The sequence below is a fragment of the Folsomia candida genome, unplaced genomic scaffold (genome assembly GCF_002217175.1).
Source record: "Folsomia candida strain VU population unplaced genomic scaffold, ASM221717v1 Fcan01_Sc021, whole genome shotgun sequence".
Classification (NCBI taxonomy): domain Eukaryota; kingdom Metazoa; phylum Arthropoda; class Collembola; order Entomobryomorpha; family Isotomidae; genus Folsomia; species Folsomia candida.
The window spans coordinates 702489-727721 of NW_019091213.1; the positions used below are offsets into that span (position 1 = coordinate 702489).

The 25233-nt window shown below is 44.1% G+C and overlaps 1 protein-coding gene across 1 annotated transcript in view; it reads right to left on the reverse strand.

Annotated features, from left to right (window-relative positions):
• The window catches only part of LOC110858342 (calcium/calmodulin-dependent 3',5'-cyclic nucleotide phosphodiesterase 1A), a 48227-nt gene extending 25016 nt beyond the window's left edge, over positions 1–23211 (reverse strand). Inside the window, exons 1-5 of the mRNA XM_035858839.1 lie at positions 22424–23211; positions 7193–7240; positions 7005–7108; positions 6836–6915; positions 4579–4794 (exon numbers count right to left, since the gene is read on the reverse strand). Coding sequence (XP_035714732.1) covers positions 4579–4794; positions 6836–6915; positions 7005–7108; positions 7193–7240; positions 22424–22493 — 518 coding nt within the window. The 5' untranslated portion in view covers positions 22494–23211. The remainder of the gene's footprint in view (positions 1–4578; positions 4795–6835; positions 6916–7004; positions 7109–7192; positions 7241–22423) is intronic.
• Positions 23212–25233: the final 2022 nt, after the last annotated feature.

A 25233-nucleotide genomic window follows, 5' to 3' on the forward strand; every position in this document is an offset into this window, starting at 1 on the left:
TGTCAGCCTCCGTGCCGCCGAGGGTTCGGAGCTCTCCTTGTGTGCTCCTGATAATAATCGAGTGACACGGGCGCATTTGTTTTTACTTTGTCGCTATACAGCAGCAGAATGATATGGGATCGACGAGGATGTCGCGCAAAGTCCACATTTGTCTGCGTGTGTGGGTGGGTGGTGACCGGAGTGAAAGCAAGCTCGGCATTTTTCCTTGATGTTCTAACAAGACCGCAAATGCATGAAGGTTGTAACACGTGTCTGGTCTCTGATAGCGGCGGCTGGCTGCGAGTGAAAGTGAACAAGTGGAGGAAATGCTTTTAACCTCCGTCGTGTCTCCGCGTGTGTGTGGGTTTGGTCAGATTACTGCTTATGGTTGTTTACATGTCGTGATACTGGTCGTCCACTTATTATTATTCTCACTCCATCCTCCAACCTAACACACACCATGCAGTACTATATACATTCACAAAGTGCATTATCATCGTAATGGCCAAAATCCATTGGATCGGATCAACTTTCCCCAGGTTACACCCTATCTCCCGTACGTTCGAGCCCCTCCGTTCGTTCGTAGAATGAAAGAATATTAATTTCACTCGAAGATAAATGACGTAAATGGTTCACCTCTTCTCGCAATGCTTCACAACCAGGCACACTTTCTAAATACGCGTCAATCGACGAACCAAGTAAACTTTCAACCTTTGCTCGCAGTCAAAGTCGACTAAGGACGGCTTATTGGTTATAGTTAAGAAAATTCATTGAATTGCTTTCTCCTTGGCTTGGTGATCCGGTGAGGGCAGCCGAGCATGGAGGAGGCAGAGGGGCCAGAAGGCAGGGAGAGGATGAGAGAGAAAGGGAGGATTAAGCGAAATTCATTCATTGGGAGTTGGGCCAAAATAATAAGTCGCTTGAGGAGTCAGGAGAGAAAGAGGAGTGGATTTTGAGAGAAAGTGGTGAAAGTGAGAAAGAGCCAGTCGCCCGTTGCCGTCCTCCTTGTTGCTTGCTTGATGACGGTGATGTCGTCGGAGACAATTTACATTTTTATGAAGATCATGCTCAGAATTCTAATGAGAGTGTGTGAAGGTGGTGGTGGTGGGTTGTGTCGGGAGATAATTTTCTCCTGCTCCCTGGATGATGATAACCATCAAGTGGGATTATTATTATCCTCTCTCACCAAACATCAACAAGTAAACAACTGGCTCACTCACTCGGCAGCCGAGCAGTGGGATCATTATGCAACCTCATTTTCAGCAATCTCGTCCTCTCTTCGTCCCGCATTAGCGGATGACACTTCCTAGTTCGGACTAATAAAAGACTTACAAGTTCAATTTGTGATGCTGCTGCTGGTGGGAAAGCAAATCCGTCTGACAGAGGAATCCAAGTGCTCCTCCGACTTTGTACTTATCGGAGGAGCAGGAATGGATGAAATTAAAAGAAACTGCGGAGATGGATACAGAGTTTGGATGGGAGGCTGGCTGAGGAGAAGTGGAGTAGGTTGGATGCATTATGCATTTGACGGGTGACGGGCGAGATGGATTTCGACTTTGGATGGAGGAGGCTGCTTCTGAAAGTGATGGTTCATGGTTGACGACGACGGTGGGAGTCAAAGTGAAAAATAAGGGAATCATGTTACTTTGGTGTTTGGTCGTAATGGGGGAAAATCTCGTAAAAAACATATGGTCCATTCTCTTTGATTTCGCCCATAACTTTCCCTCCTCCCGGCCAGAACCACCGTGCTCCCCTCGCTTTACGACAGGAAGGGTTGCACAGGGTGTAACTTTCAATGGCAAAAATGGCAGTTCCACGATAATGCGGCATTATATTGCATCATATTGTTCATAATACGACAGCTTATTCCTGCTCCACACAATGTCAGAATCCGGAAAAACGTGAAACAATAGTGGACGATGTACGCACAGTCTTCGCAAATGATGGTACGTACAAGTTGTGAAGCGAAAAAAAATCCCTCTGGGCTGCCCCACGCATTACATTGTTCGAATATGTCCTTCTCCTATGTGCATAATTATGTAGTTAGGTACGTGTCGTGTGGCGTGACTAATGACACTCTACGTCTCCCAATTAGTTTTGAATTTTAGACTCTTCAAGAGTAATAACACGGTTGGCGGTGGTGGTTGGTCGTGTCTTGCTGAAAACAGCACGATCAACATCAAGGTTCCCCTTCCTTAATTCCTGCAGCGTCGTCCACACCCACGACCGACCTCTGGAGAAAGTCATGTCTTCCATGGAACGAACGAAAGCATAATTTATGCAGTGGAATCGTAATGAATGGAAACTTGCAATATTCAGCGTCATCCAGCAGCCAGCAAACCACCGCCGCATGACTCAGTCTTCCGAAACTATTGTTTATTTAAAGTTTCACTGCTTCATGCGAGCCTCATCCTGTTTGTTATGATTGCGGTGGCGAGACGACCACTAAGCAGGGCTGACGTGGATCGGTTACACCCGTTCCTCAAGATTCTATCGCACGTTTCGACGGGAAATTATGAGCACTGGAAACCAACCTACCTTTGTAAGTTGTAAACTGCTTGTAACAATGCAAAATATGTGTCCAAATTTGTATGCACAAAAAACAAAGACGTTTGTAGTAATGCAAATTACACGTTTGCACTGCACCATGTTTTTTGAGCTTTCTCTTTGCAACAAGTGCGCAATGTGAAATGTGTGTCGAGGAGGAATGATGAATGGGCTGAGAAACACGCGATTAATTAAACAGCATATGCATACATAGATGCATGTACAGGTTTTGGCAAAGAACGCGCTGCCCTCCTCCGCAAATCCAACAAGCGTATGATCAACCTCAACATCACAATTTGTAGCCAATTAATCATTTCTGAGAATTTGTATAGTTTTCGAGAAATTATTGTGCGTCATGGCACGAATGGAAAAATTGTACGGAAACAATTATTTCCACTTTTCAAAAAATTCTTTCAAATTTCCTCTCAAATTTAGACAGCATCTGTTCCCATAATTTCAGATTACTGTCGGGAAGAACCATTTCAAAGCGCAATAACTTTCACGACAAAGCTAATGGTCGTTGCAACCATCAAAAACAGTTGACGGTAGAGTGGATTCACACCACCGCAGACTTGATGCTGACTTGACTCGCATCAAACCGTGATCATCCTTTCTCCACATTTGAAACAAACAGAGCTTCGCCATTTCGACAAACCGAGGACCATTTAAGAATTTTACGAGGTGTGAATGAAGCCTTGTGCTTTTATGGGGCTGCGACAATGCAACTCCACTTTTTTTTACTCATTCCTGCGCTCAGAAATTCCTGGAAGACTGGAAATCTCCTAATTAAAAACATCATCATCATCATCAGCCGCGTTCGAGTAAAAATAAATTAACGCTGGGCTGGGAAAGTATTCCTTTGAAGGAAAGAGGCAAAAGTGACGTGGTTTCTGGAAATGATTATTACGAGACGAGACAAGAAATAAATTGGAACTTTAATTGGAATTTTTTAATCTGTTCAAAATCGTATATGTAATCTCGACAAGAAGAGAGAACACTGTTACCCTGCTCCTATTTAGAGTCTACCCCGTTTCAAAAATTTTGAGTGGGGAGAACAATATCAAGTCCAGTACAAATATAAATAAATGTTCAATGTCCAAGAGAGCATGAAGTCTAATTGGCGAGCATTTATTTAAGCTACGGCACACCTGGTAATTAATTAGTTGGGGTCAAATCCCTCTCAAAGTACGAAATTTCTTTATTGATTCGGAGCATTTTGAAGCCACTGGTGCTGGAGTGCCTACGTCTTGTTCCTCACATGCATGTGCTGTCCCGTGGTCTAATTAAAACCGAATCAATACTCATCGGGCTCCCGTCCGTACGACGACTTGAAATTTGGCTTGCCTGAGGAGCGGACCGATATGAAAGAAAGAGCCAGCAGCGAGCACCCCTGTGCTGCTCCCAAAGGTGAAATATTGTCGGGAGAAAAAGTGGAGAATATTGACGGACGGAGGATTATGGCCTGGATTGGATCCATCAAGAACACGTTAAATGAATTATGTTTGCCGAGCAGCTCAGGAACCCTTTCTCTGATGGACACACTTTCGCTCGACTTGACGCTGTCTGTCCCATTGACGTCTTCGTCGTAGGACACAACACGACACAACAAAGGCAAAAGAGACACACAAATCATGCTCGCGTAATATCTTAAGCACACACTCATTTAATTTGCATACGCCAATAGCGAGCAGGGGGATTAAAGATTAAGGATGGATCATCATCATCATCATCATCAATCATGTACGGTTTAGCTTGGGTGGAGGAAGCGTGGGACGAGTACACTGTAAAAGCAGTTACGTACTACATGCATATTCTATTGTTCTACGACTAGTCACTTAGTTGAAATAGATTTGTTGAGTTAATGGGATAGCGTTTTGGGTAAGTACTGAAAAATGTACGAGTTAAAAATGTGGGGAAATGTGGAAATGTTGAAAAGTCAAAAGAGGGGGGAGATGCAAAATGTGGGTTGCAGGTCTGGTGGAGGTGAAGGTATATGGCGGAGGATGGGTGTGGGTTGAAACGGCTAATTTGAGTGAAATATGAGAATGGAACCTGTTGGACCCCGCAGTGTCCACCACGAGGAGTGGTTGTTGTTCTTGTAGTGTGTCACTGTCATGGTCTGTTGATGGTGGCGAGTCGGGGTTAAGGAGAAGAAGTGGTTCTGGCGGATGTTCTTGTTCTGAAGGTGAGGTGGGTGGTGGGGGCTGAACGGTTAGAATGGGCAGGGGGGCTAGAGTGTCGTTCTCAGCCTCCTCTGACGATGACCTCCTGGACCAACAGCACAACAGTTCACATTGTTACATTCTAAAAGTTACACTCAAGAGCAGACTACAAATTTGGGGAAGGATATTTAATGACAAATATGTAGACGCATTTTGTGCTATATGCACCACGACGAGGCAGCGTTGTCATTAGTACAATTAGTAATTAGTAATTACTGACTCACAATTACATCGATGTATAAATACTACGTCGACACGGCTGAATTATTTTTGTTTTCTACAAGCTAGCTGGTTATTCCGTCGGCAGTATTATTAGAATTTTTCTGCCGATATGCCTTTCTCCTCGAATTATGTTTGCAAAAAATGTAAACGATTGATTTTCCTCTACCCGTGCACATATGTTATGCAACCATTTGTTGTTCATGAGATATCGAATATTATGGCAATTTGCCAAGTTGGATGGGGCTGAATGATTCCGCATAAATATTAAATGCTGGCTATTCTCCTCTAATTTTATAATAAATTGGCCACGCCCCGTACGGTCGTCCATGTATGCAAATGGGTTTTGATTCTCGGGCCTAATTTATTCAGCACTCCTGCAGTTGAAGTCGTTGAACATGACAAGTGAATAAAAGTGCGCTGTGAAATTTCTTCAACTGCCTTCACTGCCTGACTCGACTTGATGGATAATTCGTAAATATTGACCAGCAATAAGCCCTGCCTGCGACGTTGCTGGAGTGCAGGATGGAAGACGAGCTCATAAATGTGACCAACTGCGAAGAAACATGAAACGTAGGATTGTTTGAGTTCTGAAATTCGAACGTTAGTTAAAGTTGGTGGACATGAAATGAACCATGAGAAATACATAGTTTACACAAGTCGACTGATGGTAGATATACGTATGCAATGTGGACACTATGCTATCCATGCACAGTCCGTGGTGGTTGTAAGCCAATAATTATGTAAATTATAAATAGGGTTCTTCTACGACAAATACAACCGCAAATGCAATCGATTCCCTATTTTCCTTCCCAGCTTTACACCACCACCACCGACGACGACGACGATGAGTTTGCGGAATGCACGCAAAAAACGAAACCTGAACTTCTCTCTCCTCTGCTTATTTTGCTAACGAGAGGAAAAGTCGCGATTACGTGTATCGAATAAAAATGGAGTTTGAGGAAATAATTAATCAGCCCGTGTTCTAAAGTTTCCGATATTTGATCGCGTGGTGGATTTTTTTGCCCAACTTTTTACCCTATCAATCACTGAAAAGTATTTTTGCTTTCCTGGAATTCCACTCAAGCAGAGTGTGCCTGTGTATCTGCTCTCGTGCTATGCGGAGAATTATCTCATATTTCCACTCAAGTCCCATTGTGGGACGGGTGGTGAGTGAAACTATTGAGAGCTATTGAGCAGTATTGACTCTCTCTCTCTCTGAGACGATGAATGAGACATGAACAGCACTAGAATGGAGGGGCAATGTGCTATTGCTGCGATACATGTGCAGTTACGTAGAGTTAGTTAATGGTTGGGCCTCTATGTGCAAGTATGTAGTTGTGACCGTATATACAATTTCTCAGGCTTGTCCTGCCAAGGAGCATTTGCCGACGGAAACTTTCACGTCTTGTTGAGCGAAAGTTTGAATGCCTACCTATGAGCGACATAACACACTTATTTGTACTCAACCACTTTCCCGTGTACAAACTCATGTCAGTTTTGTCTCAAAGTTCAACCTCTGCTGTCCTTTTCTCCTTTGTGATGGTGTCCTCATCTTGTATTGATTTATGGTCTGGAACACTACTTAAATTCGGAAGGTTGACAGCATGACATTGTGTCCTGTCCGAAAGAGTTCTCTCATTCTCTCTGAAGGCCTCCCCTTTCGTAACCCATGGACATTCTGATGCACTCAAAAGGAGAGCATATTATAGACTCGTCTCCATGTTTATTTACGGAATGCGCGGCGTCATTTTTTATTAGAGGACACAAAGAGAGACGGAGAAGGATGATTGTCTGTTATTATTACAGGTTTTTGCCACAATGGGACAATGGGAATAATGTAAATGTTAAGAAAACCCCGGCCTGACCTGTCGAGAACAGGATCGCCGCCCTGGATGACTGTCACAGCGTAGAGAATGTTTCTCCGAAGCACTTCAGGTGAGATGGCCTGCAACGCACAAGAAGAAACGAAAATAACATCAATATTGCCTCCCTCCCGTCAGTGTCAACTTGAGCGATGTTTTTTTAAAAACTGGCCTCGTGTTGCCCATTGTCCAACTTCTCGAGGATCAGTTTCAGCCTTGCGATTACAGCTCGGTTCGTGACGGCGGTGAGTTCCGTGCTCAGGTCCACCGGCGAGTCTGCAAAGCCAATCAGACCCTCATATTTAATGCCAGTTCAACTATGGGACACTTTTTGAATAATTATGCAAACAATCTGCTCACCTTTCTTGCGGAGGATCTTCACACCATTCGTCCGCTCATCGTTGGGAACTGAAACAAGTTCACAACAAAGCATGTTAACAACCATGGATCGCAACTATAAGGGACTAGATAAGTACATGTGTGTATGTCTGGCTGGCTGCGGCTGTGCGTGCCTCCAGTTACATAGCTAATCTGTGTGTCAAACAAGCAAAAAACGATAAAAACTAGGCGAAATGCAGATCCATACGGTTTTAAAGACTAGAATTTGAACAATATTACATAATTGAGCCTGTGAAAGTGGGCGTTTGAAATTTGGTGAGAGAGTGATTTGACCACCACCACCAACGTTATTGCCGACGGACTCAGGTGTGTAATTGATTATTGCGCAACGCATTTGCATTAGAGAGCTGCAGAGCACTACTAAACACACGCACACAGATAATATGTACAACTACCAGAGCTCTACATACTTGGTTTTAGTTGGCCAACTTGAGCTCAAGTGGTGTTGTTGGTGCTGAGGGGATTTTCTAGCATGTACGTGGGCCACAAAAATTATCTCTCTCTTCCACTATTTGCCAACGCCAATAATTAAGGATCGAGCAGACCAATATCTAATGTGCACATGCTTTCACTCATCGTCATCACTTCACGTAGGAACAATAACGAGCTGCGTAGAGAGCAACGCTTCACCATTCCGACTTGGCTGGCAGTAATAACCAAACTTACTAATTACTACGGAATTGAGTTTCATTTCATCTTTTCCCCCAAGCTCTCAATTCTTAAGCCATTCTCCAATAAATGAGCAATTTTGCTGGAAAAGCGGTTAGATCCTCAACAAACTTCCAGCCGTTGTGAGAGCCGAATTATTTAGTGGTACAGGTTTATAAGTAAAAGCATTCAGCAAATTGTTAGTCAGCCTCGGTTGCGAAGTTTTCTTTAAAAAAATCCACCTGCACAAACGTGTCTGTGCAGATTATCGTGACGATGGGCTAGTCAAAAGTTGCTTAAAAATGTTGTGGATGGAGTGACAAAAAGACAAAATGCGAGGATGGTTGTGTTTGTGAAAGGAAATGGATCAGGGCGTTGTAAAACGTCGGTTGAGGATATTACTGGTCGGGTTAAGCTATACGAACGACTACGAATAAAATACACGATAAATATATCTGCTGCTTGCTGCGGATGCTGCTGCGGAATATTGTGTGGATGTGATTTCAATACCTTCATCTGAAAGCATCCCGTACTGCATGATGCCAGTTTTCCATGAACCCCACAAATTAGTCAACTTGTTCCTCACTAATTCCATCACCCAGCCGATAAAATAGGAAAACTTAGCTTGGTCTCGGAGGCTCCGTTCACACTTCAACTTCCATCTATCCCCCAAAATAAGGCAATAATTAATTAGCATTGAAAAATAATGGACATTCATCCTGTGAAAGGAAAGCCAGCACTTGACTTGCTCCGACGAGGACGACGATACTGACACTGCATATTTCTAATTCCATGATCCCCAATTTTTTAACTTCGCCGTCCTCTCTTGGTGGGTGGATGATCACGAGCATCCGTATACTGATCTACTCTGCTGTGCTACGTACTTTATGTATATGCTCAGCATCACTGATGCTCGATTAAATTAAATTTAGAAGATCCACAAAAGAGGAAAATGTAGTCGAGATGCACATACGAACGTACTTATCTGCTGCATGAGTGGGATGGGTGAATGGATTTCTCTCGGCTCGAGAATTGTGGACGGGAGATTGTCAATGGATGAGTTTCGGGGAATGGATGCATGCAAACTCATCGACTTTAAAAAGCTTAGCACCCTTGTTGCCTCGCATTATTATCCGAGCCAGAGCCAGAGCCAGGAGCAGTGTGTAGAAAACAAAGTGATGCCAACCGGAGCTGAAAGCTATAGCGATAAATCTTGCATCCCAAATTTGGAGGGTGGGAAGATAAGTCTATGCAATTTCTGGGAAAGAGGAGAGAAATACTTTGTCAGCTTGATAAACGGCTCAGCGGGATGGCCCTGTTTAGAGCGTCAGAGGAGGAAGACCCCAGCGGCAGCAGTCGTGATCCTCCACGGTTCAGCAGTGTGCGAATAAATGGGGCGGAGACGCCCGTTGTAAAGCGAATAGGGTGCAATTCCTACGACCGCTCCATGGATTTTTAATCTAATGAAAGAAACATTTAGCAACGACGCCGCCGACGACGACACTCCCTCCTCCTCTGCTCATCAGCCCTGCTCACCGGGAGAAGGAGGAGAGGTCTCAAATTATCACAATCAGCCGATTATCCCAGTACTTATGGACTCTGGCTTTCCACACAACTGCGTCACGGCGACTCATTATCTGATGGTGTCAACCCTATATCCATCAATTCTAATTAATGCTTTAATGCACTCCTCCTGCCTTTCGCCCGACTTAATTCCTCCCAGGCAGTCGCAAAGCCTCGCTCTGCACCAACCAAGACTGACTCGCTGAGACACTTTGTTGACCAAACAAACAAACAACCAATTATACTAACGGCTCGTGCAAGACGACGCATTATTGTTGGGTTTCTGACCCACCAGCCAGCCCACAAAATAATTCATCAATACGTAACCCACATGTATTGGCTTATTTAACCGCTAAATTAATTCGCGTGGAGGCACGCTGATCAACAAAGGTGGATTTACGACCATCCTTGGGTGCGAGACTTTTCCTACTCCTGCGTATTTCATTTGTAAAGAAAGAGCAGTGAGGAAAATGAATGTCGCCAATTTTCCATGCACGTTGAAGCCATAAATTTCACTCAGGACAACAACATCCTTAATTGCGTCAGCAAGCAGCTGCTTGCCTGGGATGTTCTCAATTAGTGCTGCTTGGGATTTAGTCTAAAAAATATTGATTGCACATTGACAACTCAAACAGGGTGCATGGCTGTACACAAATACATTGGGACATTGGGGGTCTGAATGAAGCACAAAATTGAGGAGGACAACGGAGGGGAAGCTCGACGTCTAAAACGGCGGAAGTGTGTAGGCAGAAGAAAGTGGGCTGCTAGAGGAAAGCAATTTAAATCACAATACTGAAGCAAGTCACTAACGAAATACGCTAGCAAGCTTATTGTTACATTTATTAGGCGATGTGTCGCTCCAAGATGGAAGTGGCTGGGTGGGTACAAGTTCGTACGTGCGTACATTTGTCGACTTGAGAGGCTGGAGCAAAAAAAGATGTTCAAAATCCCCCAATCCGTGCAAAAGTAAATGAGAAAGCAAAGGATGGAAGGAATATATACGAGGAGAATGTAACAGTGCTCATGCTAAAGATGGACAAAATCATAAATGAAATCAACACTTCTTGACAGCTCTTGTGTCGCCCGCAGCATCCAACATATTTAACCCAATTATGAACAACCGAGCTTCTCGCCGTCCATGTCGCCCACACTCTACTTTCGCCCAGATATTCATCTACATCATTATCTTCAGGGTGATGCCACGATGATTGGAGTGAACTACTCTTGGAACTATGTAATTCCGCAAGATATCTGAGGTCGAGGAGGGGAGAAAAGACATATCCGAAGTGATGACTGTGTGCATCGTGATGCATAATAAGTTAGTGTCCGCAATCTTCCTCGTCACCCGTGTTGGGAGTGCGAGGACGAGGAAGTGAACTCCTCGCTCCTGATGAGTCCTGCTGCCTATATGGTGCGAGCGATGGTTGTGAAAAGTGATGATAAGTAGCAAACACCCGGCCCGAGAGAGGAGCCTAGCGAGTGAGAGTCGATAATGATACAGAAATACTGCTGCCACCTCTTCCTCTCTCTCTCGGATATCGATTTAATGCGATGTTGACTGTCAAATGTATTTACCTTCGACGACTACTTGCACTATTAGATACTACGGATTGTTTGGTGGCAGCTACTTTTTATCCACTTTGCCTCGGTGGGTTTACTTATCATCCTCCTCTCCTGCATGCATGTTCCTCCATGTGCCCTCACCTCACCTCCTCAACGACTAACCACCAATAGCTACGTGTGTACGAGGAGGACGAATATGCAATATCATCAAGTCAACTACCACCACCCTCCGTCGTCACTCGTCATCCGCGACGAGCCAATATTATTTCAGAGTTGGCAAATGTAAGCAAGAGTGATGAGTATTAGAGAGAGAGAGAAAAGAGAGAAAAAGCGTCGTGTTTGTTTTACCAATTTGATAAGTAGCACCATCGAGGTGAAATGTGGTTCTCGCGTCGGGCCCCAGCCCCTGAAATGTCGCACTTTGACAACGAAAAATCTTCTCGTGAGACATCGCCTCCACGACAATAAATCCAATGTCCGAATTTTTCAGGTCAATAACTCTCCCGTTGAGTTGGTCAGTTGTCCCTTCCGACGGCCTTTAAATATGCGACACGACAACAATGAGAGTGAGAAAGCAATGTTTTCGTCCAAAGAAATGTCACCAAGTTATCGTCGTCTATCGGAGGACAGCGTTTGATGCGTATTATTGTTACGACTACTTCGGTTCGTAGGGTTCAGTCTTTGCTCAACGAGTCATTCAACGGTAGAAATAAATAGTTTAGGAGGAGAACGAGTTTGTACCCCAAGTTTTTCTGCACTTTCTGCACATCATATCTCTCTGCGGATGGTAAATAGTGGGTTCTTTTGCACAGTTAATACTCTTTTCAATTCCGGGATTATATTATCCTTGGAGTCGTTCCCTGGAATTAAATCCCATTTCATTTCTGCTCATTTTCCTCCCATAGGCTAGCACATAACTTTTATAAATCAAGTTTTTTTCTCTCTCGCAACCTATGCATGTAAAGAAAAGAGCGTTTGGCGACGCTACCAAAACTCTTGGTGGACGTCACACGAGGTTTCGACATTCAAGTCTGACTGGTCAATCCATCATCGGTCGGTTCATCGTATCAGAGTTTTTCGTCGTTTTCTTATGATTTTTTCGAGGTCCTCTCCCTACGATGTATTTGTGCACGTAGATATTCCCAGTGTTGTCAACCACCAATAACTACTTATGGCTTTGTCCTTGTCATTCACCATCAAATGAAATCAATGCTCGTCCACCACCACTCTGCGTCTCATGTGGACTTTCTCCCCGTTGCGTGGAGAGGAGTGGGAGAGAGAGAGAGGACGCCGTTGGAGAAATATACTGCGGGACCACCGGAGGCTATGGACACAAGACGAGGACGAGGAGACAATCAACAGGAGCGGGGAGGGAGAGTGGTCTTATCATGTGCGGCGTGCCACATTGTATCATTGTCACTGGCATTGTTTAGGTTTTGTATCGGATTGGAATGTTCGCATTGTCCGCCACCTCGTCACCCATTATCCTCACAAGAGAGAAAGTTAGCTCTTTTGTTGAACACTCACTCACTCAACCTCATTGTTCTCCACCTCCACGTTAATTCCCCTGTTCCCCTCCTGCTGCCTGTGGAGCTATTCCTCTCTCCTCAGCGCCGCAGCAAAAAGAATTCAATAGAAAATGAAATTCACCACACAGTCATCCCCGTTATTATTCTGCCCCCAGTTGTTTCCCGTCCCTAGAAAAGTTTTTTTTTTGTTAATTTCTTGCTAACTTTCACTAAAGTTTTCCAATGCAAGACAGACTTTTCTTTCTTGAAGCTGATTATTTTCAAAGGATTTCCATCGTTCAGAAATCAGAGGGGTGGAAGAGGCTAGTTCGGGTTGTGCTATAATGGTGACACATTTGTCGTACAGTGAGTGGCGACACTTGCACCGAGTCCGATATTCGTAATCGTCCAAATGTCAAAATATGTCTCTGAACAATCAATATTGTTGTACTTGTTTTTTTCTTATTCGTCGCGAGTTCAATTCGACGATGGAAAAAAGAGGGATTGATTTTGGTCTAATTTTGGTAATATTCGCAAATTCGAGGATGACACATTGTTCATGACGTTTGAGCGTTTGACGTTTGACGAGGATGAAAAATGTGCTTTTGCCATTCCATTAGGAATCAGCGTTCCAATTCTGGTGGTTGCGGCAGGGCTTCACTCTAGTCCATTAATCCATTTAGGTTGACGAGATTGGACAATGAATCTCCCTCTGTCTTTGTTGTGTGTGGGACGACTATAGGACAAGGACCACCTTTCAGACTCTTGCATGAGACGAGCGGAGGCAGTCGAACTGCACGAAATAACAATTGAGAACGCGTTTTATTATTTTTATTGTGAAAGTTCCAACCATTCCCTCGGGTCTGGGCTGAGCTAAGAAGAACGTTCCTTGGCCGGGCTGTGTGGCTCATGGACGAATATCTTTGTGTGCCATGGGCTGCAGAGAGAAAGTCACTCGAGTGACGCTTAGTTTCTCCTCCCTGACGTTGACGATGACTTTGACGGTGATTTGCCAAGATGCAACTCTTCTCGTCTCGCTGCTCTTGGTCAATGTCCCAAATTGGCAGCGAAATACGAGAAAGTGGTTGCACACCGTTTAATGAAGCAAATTCATGCAGTATTTATTGTCTCCTTTTTAAGGGGGGCCTCATAGCACAGCAGGACGTTCTCATGCACATTCGCAGCACTATCGCCGGTGAATAAATAAATATGTGTGTGCAGACTCAGAGGGTGATCCAGAGAAGGAGAGTCCTTTCGGAGATAAATTCCTGCCCACTTGTCCGACCCCACAAAGAGACGATGGTGAATATTTAATACCGCTCCCCACCGCCCCTGTCAGTCGGGTCTGAATGGACAGTTGGCAAGTAGGGCCAAAAGTGGGTGTAGGTGCACACGTAGGAGCAGTAGAAATGGAGCAATGAAGCCGATTTCCGGTTTGAATCCTGGTTGCTCGCTAACTAACCTAATTGAGCCGAGTTCCTTTTGTATCATGAAAAGTTGAGTATACTTTTGTTTCGACGTTTTTTTGCGTTACTGTTCCCGATGTCAAATCAGAGAGCCAGTGTTGAAATTGAAACTGCAATTTATCTCCCAACTCGTGGATGGTGGTTCATTCCTTCGAGATGCAGGTTGCATTCACGTTTTTTTTTTTATTTACTACTCAACTGACGCTTTCCCTCCACACTTTATTCTCCGCCAACTCCCAAACTCACTCTTACACACGACGATGCTGATGATGATCAGTTAATGATTTAATGGCTTTGCTTCTGCCTCTCTGCGGCGGAATATTCCGACGATGATATCTCCACCACCGTCCACCAAAAAGATCTAATTTACGATATGGAGAAAGTAGATTCGAAGCTCTGATTCAGCACCATTTAGAAATTAAACTTCTTTCCAATAATTTGAAAGAGTCGGCATTTAAATTTCTAATCAAAAAGTTATCAGCTAATTTAATCAAGTAATGAGATAAGCGAATCACTCTGGCGTCGCTATATGCACATCCGTACGTCCGTCCGTACGCGGTATAGAGTGCTGCGGACAACTTGTTCGACGCATATGCTTCCAATCCACCAATCCCAATAATTTAATTAGCAAATTATGAAGAAATCCACTTGAGCACAAGTTTCACGAGAGATTTTATTCTACACCCAAGGAGTCGGTCCCTTGATGAAGAGAGAGCAGAGTAAGTGCAGCGTCAGGACTTTGAAGACTTTGGAACGGCGGAAGAAAGTGAGATATGGTTTGCTCCAACAGATTGTGCGATTCTGAGGAGACGAACAAATCTTCTCCACGCATAATAACTCCACGGATTGCAAATGATGGATGCTCAAGTGGAATCAATTTCCTTCCTTCCTTGCAACAGAGGAGAGATCTAACTTGTCCGCACGGCCTCGTCGCGTTGGTTATCAGGGAAGTCTCTCAAGTCAGGAAGGAGCAGAGAGGCAGCCGGCGTGGTAAGCACTTTCGTTCCCGACTTGTGTACGTCCTCAACTTTTTTTAGTTTCAACCCTGGGGACGATTCAACAACTTCACTATTTTTACTTTACGAGGACGCCTCAAAGTTCAAGGGTTCAAGTTGGAGTGAGAATGGACCGTTAAATGGAGATCTCGGGGCAAATCTCTGTGAGCGAGAGGATAAAATATCTCTAAAGTTGTGAGGAGAGCCTTGTGTTGAAGTCCGTTCAGCACTATCAGCAGGCGAGCGAGCGAGATACGACCAAACGACACGGAGAGTGAGAGAGAAGACCGGGACGCAACTTTCCTGGCTGAGCTGCCACGTTCAAGTGAGTCCCAGCAGTGGCAGAAATCCGGGTAAATATCAGAATCGGGTAACACAATATCGGGGAGAGCAGGGCAAAGGAGTGGATTCCTTGGGAGACATTCTGCCTGGATTCATTCTGGAGCAGGAGTGGGAATTGTGTGCTGCTCGTGGGGAAAGTCAAGGTGCGAGGAGAAAGGAGTGCTCTCCTCAGCCCATAAGCTCACAATGTACGGAGGCTGACAATTTAACTCGAGAAATTCTCACGTTCACCCAACCGATTCCATTAATGGCTCTGCAGCAAGCACGCCACGTTACCCTCCTCGCCCAATTTCGCCCTCCCTCCTCTCCCACAAAGACAACAACAATGCTCTGGCTGAAGATGACGCCAATCGTGGTGGCGAGATCAAGTTTCATTCATGACAACAAACCATGAGCCGATGATTATGAGAAGCCTCACAATCCGTTCCCGAGTCATGTGGGATGATGCATGGTACCAAGTCTTTGTTCTCCGTGTTTGGCTGTTTATTTATACTTTCCTCCCGTGTCGAAATAGCCCAGGAGAGAGAGAGAGAGAGAGAGAGAGAGGGATCCATCCATGGGTGAGATCAGGAGAAAGTAATGGTGTCGTGGGATGATGCGAGCCTCCTGCTGCTCCTGCTACGTTTGCCCGACTTGTCTTAATTCCGACATTCTATTTCTTGCATTGCACACAGACAAATCCAGATTCTAAAGTCTACATGTTAGTGGATCCTGCTACATAATCCTTGTGTGCGTACTATTTTCTCCTTTTCAATCCCTTCTCGAGGGGATTTGCACAGCCACTTCTCCAGATACTTACTCGCCCATCCACCACGAGGCTCACCCACCCAGCCCGGCTTCCGTCCTGGTTCCCCAATTCAATGGTCATTGGAGTGGAACTAATCGGAGGAGCCGCTTCCACATCCCTGCAGGCAGTCTGTTCAGCCTCTCTAAAGACCAGGCAGCAGTGCGAGCGAGCATATGGGTGGAGGTGGCTCAAAAGAAAAGTTTGGCAAGTCCTTGTGAGGAGAGTCGAAATTGCTGATTTAAAATTTAAATCGTCGTCGTCTGGGCAAACATCACGACGACGACGACTGCCACGCATCCAACACCTTTTCTGAGGAGTAATATTTTGTCTCTTTTTTTGTCTCTCCTGTCGGGTGGAAACATGTGGTTACGCCATCTGATCCCTCGCAACCAGAGGTCAATTGGAAATACAATGAGATCAACGTCACGTCACTCTCACTCCTTCCAGACGACATTCTTATTCTCTCGCTCGGGGGAGAAAGCTTATTATAGCACCACCTCCGTCCTTCTCGCTGGAAAAAGTGCACGGCCTGGCGAATAATGTCGTCTTGTGGAATAGATTTTCCCGACCTTTGAGGTGAACAACCGTCACGATTCCTCCACAACAGAGGAGACGGCGAGTAAGAATAAATGGGAGAGGAGAAGGTGTGTGGCGGGGTGAAGTGAGATGTGATGAACCACCAGGAGAATTAAGACCACCGCTGCGTAATACTAATAAAGCCGAGAGATTAATTAAGATCTCGTGATGGAATGATGCTCATAAATATGGCTGCTCTCCTTCCTTTGCAGCTCGGAGGGCACGTAGAAGTATATTTACCACGCGACGAGGGAGCTCCAGTCCAACCTCGCTTTCTCTCCGCTTCTCGAAGGAAGAAAGGAGGAAACGGACGATAATCGGAGAAAGTAAGAATGAACACGTTCCCTTCTTTTCCTCCTTGCCCATCAGTTTCCTGAGCTCCTCATAATAATCAACTCTCCAAAATTCTTGTCCTATTCAAGAGCCAGAACCGTCCGAAATTTACACATAAATACATATGCATGTGGTCAGGGAACGTCATTTTTAAGCAGTGCCGGAAAGATGCGTGGATTTTTTTTTCTGAGGCCGTTTCGACCCACGTTTATGAGGCAGAACGAGACAATGTGTTTCGTCACAGTCGATTTAAGTCAAACGTAGCGAGAGATAATAAATATTGTTGTCAATGACCGTATGAAAGGTTGAAGATGATTACACACCGCAAGGCGTAAAAGTGCCATTACGTTGCAGGTGACGTTAGTCAAGAGTACACTAAATTTAAATAATATGCACTGTTTATGAGAGTACATGTAGGCCTCCAACCCATGGCTTTACAATGAGTGAAAAGGGAGTAGGAAAAATCGGTGAGGGCTGCAGAACAAGCAATTAGAGCCATCTCAACGGAACGAAAGAGAAGGATTGGTCGTGGTCAGGCTTAAAATTGGGCTCGTAATTAAAGGCTATTGACTCAATTAAGACTCCGAAAGGACTGCATTGTCCGCTGATTACGGACAACGACTCCCGGGCCACATGGAACATCGATATGACGATGGTTGTTGTGAGAAGAACGGTGTGGATCTCTCCTTCCGCTGCTCGCACAAGATTAAATATCGATTTTGTCTCAGAATAGAGGCGAAGCGATGAATTGGATATCCATCCATCCATCCTCCGCTCCCCTGCCCACCTGCCCTCTCAGTCCTCCCACCCACCCACCGTCTCCTCTTCTTCCCCACCTTTCCTCAAAGTCCCGTCATCCACTCCCATCTGTCCAGTCCGTCTACTTCCACGCACAACCACCGCTATTTAGTCACAGCCCAGGCGTTACTTAATTATTCCTAACCCAGAGACCCTTGCACACCACAGTCTTATTGCACCAGCCAAGACGAAGGTGAAAGGTTGAACTAATACAAAACATGAATTCTGGCAAATGACGGCGATAAAAATGCTGCATCATGGGACGACAACATTTTAGTGCTAGTTGTGTAGTTTGAGTTGATAGATAGTTAAGAACTGTATAATATTTCACGGGATGGTGCTACTGGAGAAAGTTGAGGCTTGCATATGGACCAGATTCCATTTTATTATCGCATTCGATGGAAACACGAGGACCACCTGGATGGAGAGCGAGTTGGCTGCATCCCACTCAGCCCCAAGGGTAAATACATGTAAGACTTGCACACACATGTTCGCCCGTCGTGGAAATGTAGTGGTGGGGCTTTTCGAGTTCTCACCGCTTTCACTCTGCCACAGTGAGGAAGTCACTCAAATTCGCATCTCTTAAATCCCACTCCTTCTCCCACCACCACCACCGCAAACGACGAGAGTATGTCGCCCATTGATCGAGAGATGCGGACAAGCTCCTTTCCAGAATCACGTTTTCATCCCAACTGTCAGTGACTGAGTGTGCAGAATAAGGACACGTGTCGTGCGTGGAGGTAAAAGAGTGAAGGAATCGCTTCATTCGATATCACCAAATTTGGTGATGCGTTTTGTGATGAGGTAATTTGGCTGTTTTGAGGGTTGAATTACTAACATGTGCATACGTTCATATTTCTTTGTGATGGATGTGGATGAAATGACGAGGGGCAGATTCATTTTGTGCCTAGCTGACTGCATGTGTGATTGGTCGACCCGGTTATTAGTAGAAAATGGGACAGGTGAAATTAGAGCCAACGGAATGGGTCGGTCTCACAGTGGTGAAAAGCTGGCTGGGAATTTCTCCTACCCCGTCGTCACTCCTTCATTATCTTCATCAAGCAGGGTTTATTTCGTACATTTTGGCAGAAATAGCCCTTCTACCCGATACTACGTAGGTACTTGATCCTGAGTGCACCACTTTCGTTCCAGCAACCTGCTCAATTTTATCTCCATATTTCTCTGGGAAAAATCTCGAAAGTCACATAGGCGCGTATCAAGAGAGAGAGACAGAGTCTTGGGATTAACGAAAGTGGGATTAATGATTAGGATTACGGATTGATTTTAAAAAATTCGGGATTGAGGATTGAGATTAGGGATTAAATTAACTCGGGATTAAAATTAATTCGGGATTAAATCTCTCAAGTCATTCAATGGGATTAGGGATTAGGATTAATTTAGTCCGATTTTAATCCCGGAATGGGATTAAAGTCGTGTTTATCGTCGATCACATTTATATCTAGTTAATGTTTCTGATGTCTTAATTAAATTGTTTTATAAGTCTTAACAGTGCGATTGAATTTGAATAACCTAATGACCATATAAATAATGACCTAAAGTGTGAGTTGTCGCTTAAGTGACTTAAGTCCAGTCTCCATTTGATTAACATTCAAGTGTGAATGAGTGGGCATTACCACTGGCCACTCTAGGTTATTATTATACGGCCACAAGAATATGAAGTGTACAGATGAGTGACATAAAATAAGTTTACTTAGTCATCAGTGAACTAAAATCAACTTTAACAGATGAAGTCTTATCAAATGTTTTTAAATACATGAACTATTTGTTGGCATGCATTTAAAGCCTCTCCAATTAAATGGGAAGTACCCTCCAAATATTCTAAAAGTACCCTTCATGGATACCTGCCTCTTAAAGTTATTTTTGAATTAGGATTTCGGTGGCAAACTACCTCTTAAAATAATGTACATATCTACAAGCCATAATTTTATCATTTTATGTAAAAAGCGTATTATTTATATACGATTAAAGTTAAGGCTTCCATAAAAGCATGCATTTTTAAAAGGCACATGGTACTCAAAACTGTTGTGAACTTAACAGGTCCTCCACGCTTACGCTTGGTACAGGTTTTGGGTGCAGGACAATATCGAAAAATTCTTTTATAATTGCCAGACGAATCTTTATACAGTACCAATTCTTAAAAAAACTGGTACACGTACAATGGTACACCGATTTTTTCTCATCAGCTCAATAAAATCGAACTAACTATAGAGTCGCGATTTTCAAAAATTGTCTTCAAAAGGTGAAATTTGGCGCAGTGAAATTAGCGATTAATACCTAATCGCTTCCCACGAAAGAATATGAAGTTACAAGTGAGCAAAGTGCAACCAGTGACACTATAGGGTCACTATGCACCGTTTTTAAAAGTTATTATTTTTATCTTAAATTTAATATGGAGGGTAAAAACCACTCATGGATAGCACATACAGCCTAGTAATTTAGCCACAAACGTGCATTTTTTGATAGACTTCAATAGGTTTTTTTTTACATATGTCAGCGATTTTTCCAAAAAGATATATTCTTTTAGAGATATCTAAGAAATTCGCAATACATAAATAATTCCATTCATTTATGAGCTTTCCATGCGCACTTATATCATTGTTAACAACAAACACTTGGTTTAAATAAAAATCAGGAAGATTCCATTCATTAATGTAATATGAAACCAAAGCATGTGGAAAGCTTGTTATTTGTAAGTGTGAAATATTAAGCTATTTTTCACATTTTTGCAGTCAAACAGAATAATTTTTAAGCTATTCAAAATGAATTAAAAAAATGTTTTTCATAAATACATCTGTTGGGGATCTGAGTAAACATTTTACATGAAGAGTTAGGGTTTTTAAGAACATATTCAACCGGACTCTGGTAGTAAAACCCATCACTGATACGAAATTTACACAGATTTGTGATATGCAAAATGAGAGGCTACTTCCATTTAAGGGGAGGGAAAATTTAGAGCATTAAGAGGTTGCTTTCCATTTAGGTAACTTCTTAAATATTCGGAGGGTAATTCCCATTGTTTTGGAGAGACATTAAATTACTTCCCTATTTGTTTAATAATATCGAATTTTTGTTTGTGAAATACAACGATGGAATTTCGATAGTTATGGCCCATAACTTATGGGAAACATATTTTTAATTGAAACAAAAGGAGAACTGGCAAAGTCTCTGAGAATTTTCAGCAGGTGGAGCTGATTTAATCCCATTTTAATCCCAAACTTGGATTAAGATTAATCAATGCGCTCCGGGATTAGGATTAGGGATTAATTATTTTTTCAAAACTTTTTGGGATTGAGGATTAGGGATTAAAAGTCAAAACTTGCGGATTGAGGATTGGGATTAAGGATTAATTAATCCCCAATCTCAATCCTCAATCCGTAATCCCGGATTAACCAGACTCTGGAGAGAGAGGGGATAAGAGATTTGGATTTAGATTCGTCACCACTGCTCACTCAAGTGTCGTCTCGTCTACTTCATCCACCATCCGATTTGGATCCTTTCCTTACAAATTCAAGTCGCCACTTCCTTCCTCTTTTCCACGGAATGTGCACCAGTCTCTCTCTCTCCAAAGGAGCATAAGCAAGTCCCGATTAAATTCTTAGTCCTCGGCCATGTCGTGGTCTAAAAACCACGCACGAGTACCTGTGATATGACCTCATGATGGCGGATCAAGAATTTATTCGCACGGAGGTATTGGATTTGTATTGACTCGGCAGCTCAAGTCAGAGGTCTGCCCTTTTCCAAAGAGCCAGGAAGGGTATTAAAATTCCAGGAAGGGATAACTCGCGATCTATTCATATTTTTCTACGTGGGCAGCCTATGCACATACCAAAAAGAGAGCAAGGTGCAGAAATGTGTACGTATTTACTGGGGATGGAAATGTATCCATAATGAAATTGAGAAATTTCGCACGACTCAAAATGTGGATGGAAGTTGAGACGTTCCTTCTCTGCTCACACAACACCTCCGAGGAGGAATCTCTGTACAATAGTTCCCGGAACTTGGTGGGATAGAGAGCAGTCCATCGAATTACACTGATTTCCGTGCTCTCTTGAGCTGAAGGATAAGTAGAATTTAGGTCTTTTTAAATCGGATGAACCTTGATGGTATGACTGAGCTGCTCTTTTTGCACTTTTCGCAGAGAGAGAATCTTTATTGCCAAAAGTAAGGGCGGTGCAGCTTTAAGCATGACTCGGGTGCCGTACATTCGTCAACACTCTCAGCCTCGTCCCTTTGATTGGGACCTCAGCAGGTAAGCAAACTCGCTTTTAGGTGAAGTGAAGCACAAGCAATAAGAGCACAAAAGCCTTGCAGAAGTGAAACTTTATCGAATTTTGGCACGCTTGAGAGGCAAAGGTAAACAGGCTCCGTGCTCAGAAAAAGGTACGCTCTGCATACACATGAACGTAAGAAAGCAGCCCAGGGAAAATTTTGAAAGCAGTTCTTGGTAGGTTCAATTTTGAGGGGATTGGTGGAGGGGGAGGTCGTTCAGTGTGGTGGCGTCATGCCAAGATGTGAGTTACTCGAACTGTGGGTGGTCCCACGTGCTTACTCGCTACTGACTACTGTACGTATAACGGAGGGCATATACTCACCATTGTCATCCTCGTGGCAGCATCCTCGAACGGCATCCGTACATCTGCCACAGTTGAGTTTCCGAAACATTTTTTTCCTCAGCTTCTTCAGCCTCTGTTTTTGCACTGGGGTGAAAGTGGGCAGCCTGCTGGAATTTGCTTGGGATTCTTTCACACGCTTCAGTGGAACAAGTTCTCTAATGCTCCCGGTCTTGTTAGTATTCGCTGCTTCTTCGTCTCCCTGCTCTTCTAGTGTCAAGGAGTCGCCTCCGCCTTCTCCTCCTCGGCTCACAAGGGCAGTGTTGACCTTCTGACACTCGAGAGCCAAAAACTCCTCAGACTCCAAGTCCGTGTCTCCACTCAGCGTACTGCTCCCAGCACCACTGCTGCTGCTGTTCGAGGACCAGATGAAGCTCTCCTCCTCCTCCTCCTCTTCTGGAGATGATAAGTTTGTGGGTGATGATGAAGGATTCGCACTGCTCAAGTTGGTCGTGTTTCTCTGCACGAGAGAGGAGACTGTGATGAGGGGCAGGCGTGAGGGGGGTGGAGAAGACAAAGCTGTTGAAGAGCGACCGAGTTTCGTCGCAGTGAGATTGGAATTGCTTTGTTCCTTTTCTTCCCTCGCTTTGTCTACCGTTGAGAATCCGTGCTTCCAATGCTGCTGCTGTACTTCATTCTCGATGTCGCCGTAATGGTTGTCGTCGTCGTCGTCAGAATGATGATGATGTTGTAGAAAGACGAGTGGCGACGCTCGAGTAGGACCACTCTGCTGCTTGGCTTCTGCCTTTAATAATACAGTTAAAACACAAAATCAGACTCACTTGACTATTTAATTTGGTCTTTGAGAAGAAGAAGAAGAAGAAGGAGAAGTGTAATTGTCAAATTTTAACTTTGCTCAATGCTCAGCAGCATCCAATTTTCTATTCAATGGGGTTTTAAGTTTTGGGTCTGGACGTGAAAGTAGAGAAATCTCTCCGTCTCATTCACTCGACGAGCTGACACTGCAAAAAACTTTCCTCCTTCCTCAATACTTTCACCCAATTCAGCAATATTTAGCTGCCCCTTAAATGCTCGCCTCGAGTAGGAGACTGGCTGGCTGAGCTCTGGTGATAAGTAGCGCGGCGGTATTTAGTTCATACGTGTGGCACTGGCACAGGCTCACAAATAATCAACTGTTCTCGCCACGAACAAATGTTGTTAATCCTCTTAGAGAGCACTCCTCCTTCGTTCTCCGCGCTCCTACCACTTGTTAAATCAAATCACAAGCGAATCAGAAACAATCCAATTATATCTTGTCTTGTGCAAATTCCCGAGTTCCCTTTGTTCCCCATACAAAGGGGAAAATTACTCACAACAAGGACACAAAAATCTTGACGTTGTTGTGTAAGTCACCCTAAACGATGCCACCAGTCGGCCTGTGAGACAACACGGGAATGAGATTTCTGGAGAGAGAGACGGAGACAAGGAAGGTGTAAAAATAACACTGTAATCCCCTCTCTCTGGCCGAGCTTTTATATTCATGGGATATTGAAATTGGAAACCGTTGAGGAAGTCAGCAACCCTCCTCCGTTCCTCCCGCTCCCCTTTGACGATGCTCCTGCTGCTACAAATGGTTGGGAGAAAGTCGGATATTTGTAACTCTAGAAATGAGAGAACCACCCAACTCCACCCAACTCAAAACTGTCACAATAATGATAAACAACAATCCCGCAAGAAATAAAACTTCAGATGATCATGATGTTTCCATCCTCGATCTCTGCTCAATCCAGGTCGGGTTATTGCCAAACAACTTTTCTTAATAATGCCGTCGTCTGGGTGGCCCAATATCGTTCCTGCACTTTGTCCTCAACTTATTTCCGTTGGTCCGCCAGAGGAAAAGGCATATTTGCCAAACAAGGTATTCGATTACAGGTAAGTGGCCAGAATTGTGAGGAGGGGTGCTCCTCAGAGAGAGATGGATTAGCGTCGTCGTGTGGTTGTGTATACTTCCGCCGTGGTTGGCAATATGGCCAGGACGTGTGTGTGGAAGGGAGGAAAAGTGTGTACTTCTTGTGGGTGAAAGGAGAGGAGCGAATAAGAAGAAGACGGAATAAAGAGCGACTGGTGAGAATAATGGAGTGTTTTGGACTCTAACCCTGCTTTCCCCCCGGCTTTCTTCTTTTGTTGAAATGATCAAACGAGATGATTCAATTAGGGAAATGAGACGACCATCCGATCGTAAGCTGACTTGGGTACAAGTCGAGCGTGTAATATAAATAAAGTATAAAATGTCAAGTCAATGATTTCCTCGACTCTCGAGCAACCATGCACAATCCAGGGCGGAGGACGACTAACGATCAAATCCACTGCTATAAGAACTGCTCCCCCCACGATGCGATGGAAGGAATCCCAGAAAGGAAGCTTATTGATATTGATGGATTGCTCAGCTAACTCCTTCTTAAGGACGATTCCATCAATCTCCGCTTCCTCCCAACCTGGGAGGTGATGCCCGACGTGTATGTCTTCCAAGCAGCTTCGTCTTCACCGCCGCGATCCGATACGCGTCACCACAAAACAACACAAATTGATCTCGGCTCGTGAAACAACACCCAGAAGAAGACACAGTGTGTGTGCTTCCCCAGACTGCACAAATACGTTCCTGTTCAGCAATATTATTATGACTGGCCACCAGTCATACGAACGTACATATTTCGCTTTCATCCACTTTTATTACAACATTTTCTCTCGGAAGGAATCATTTATTTGATGCAGCTTCAGCTTCACGTGCATTAATGCATCCATACCGACCCACAGTGTCGACCAATTTATTACTGCTTTTATGAGATATGGAA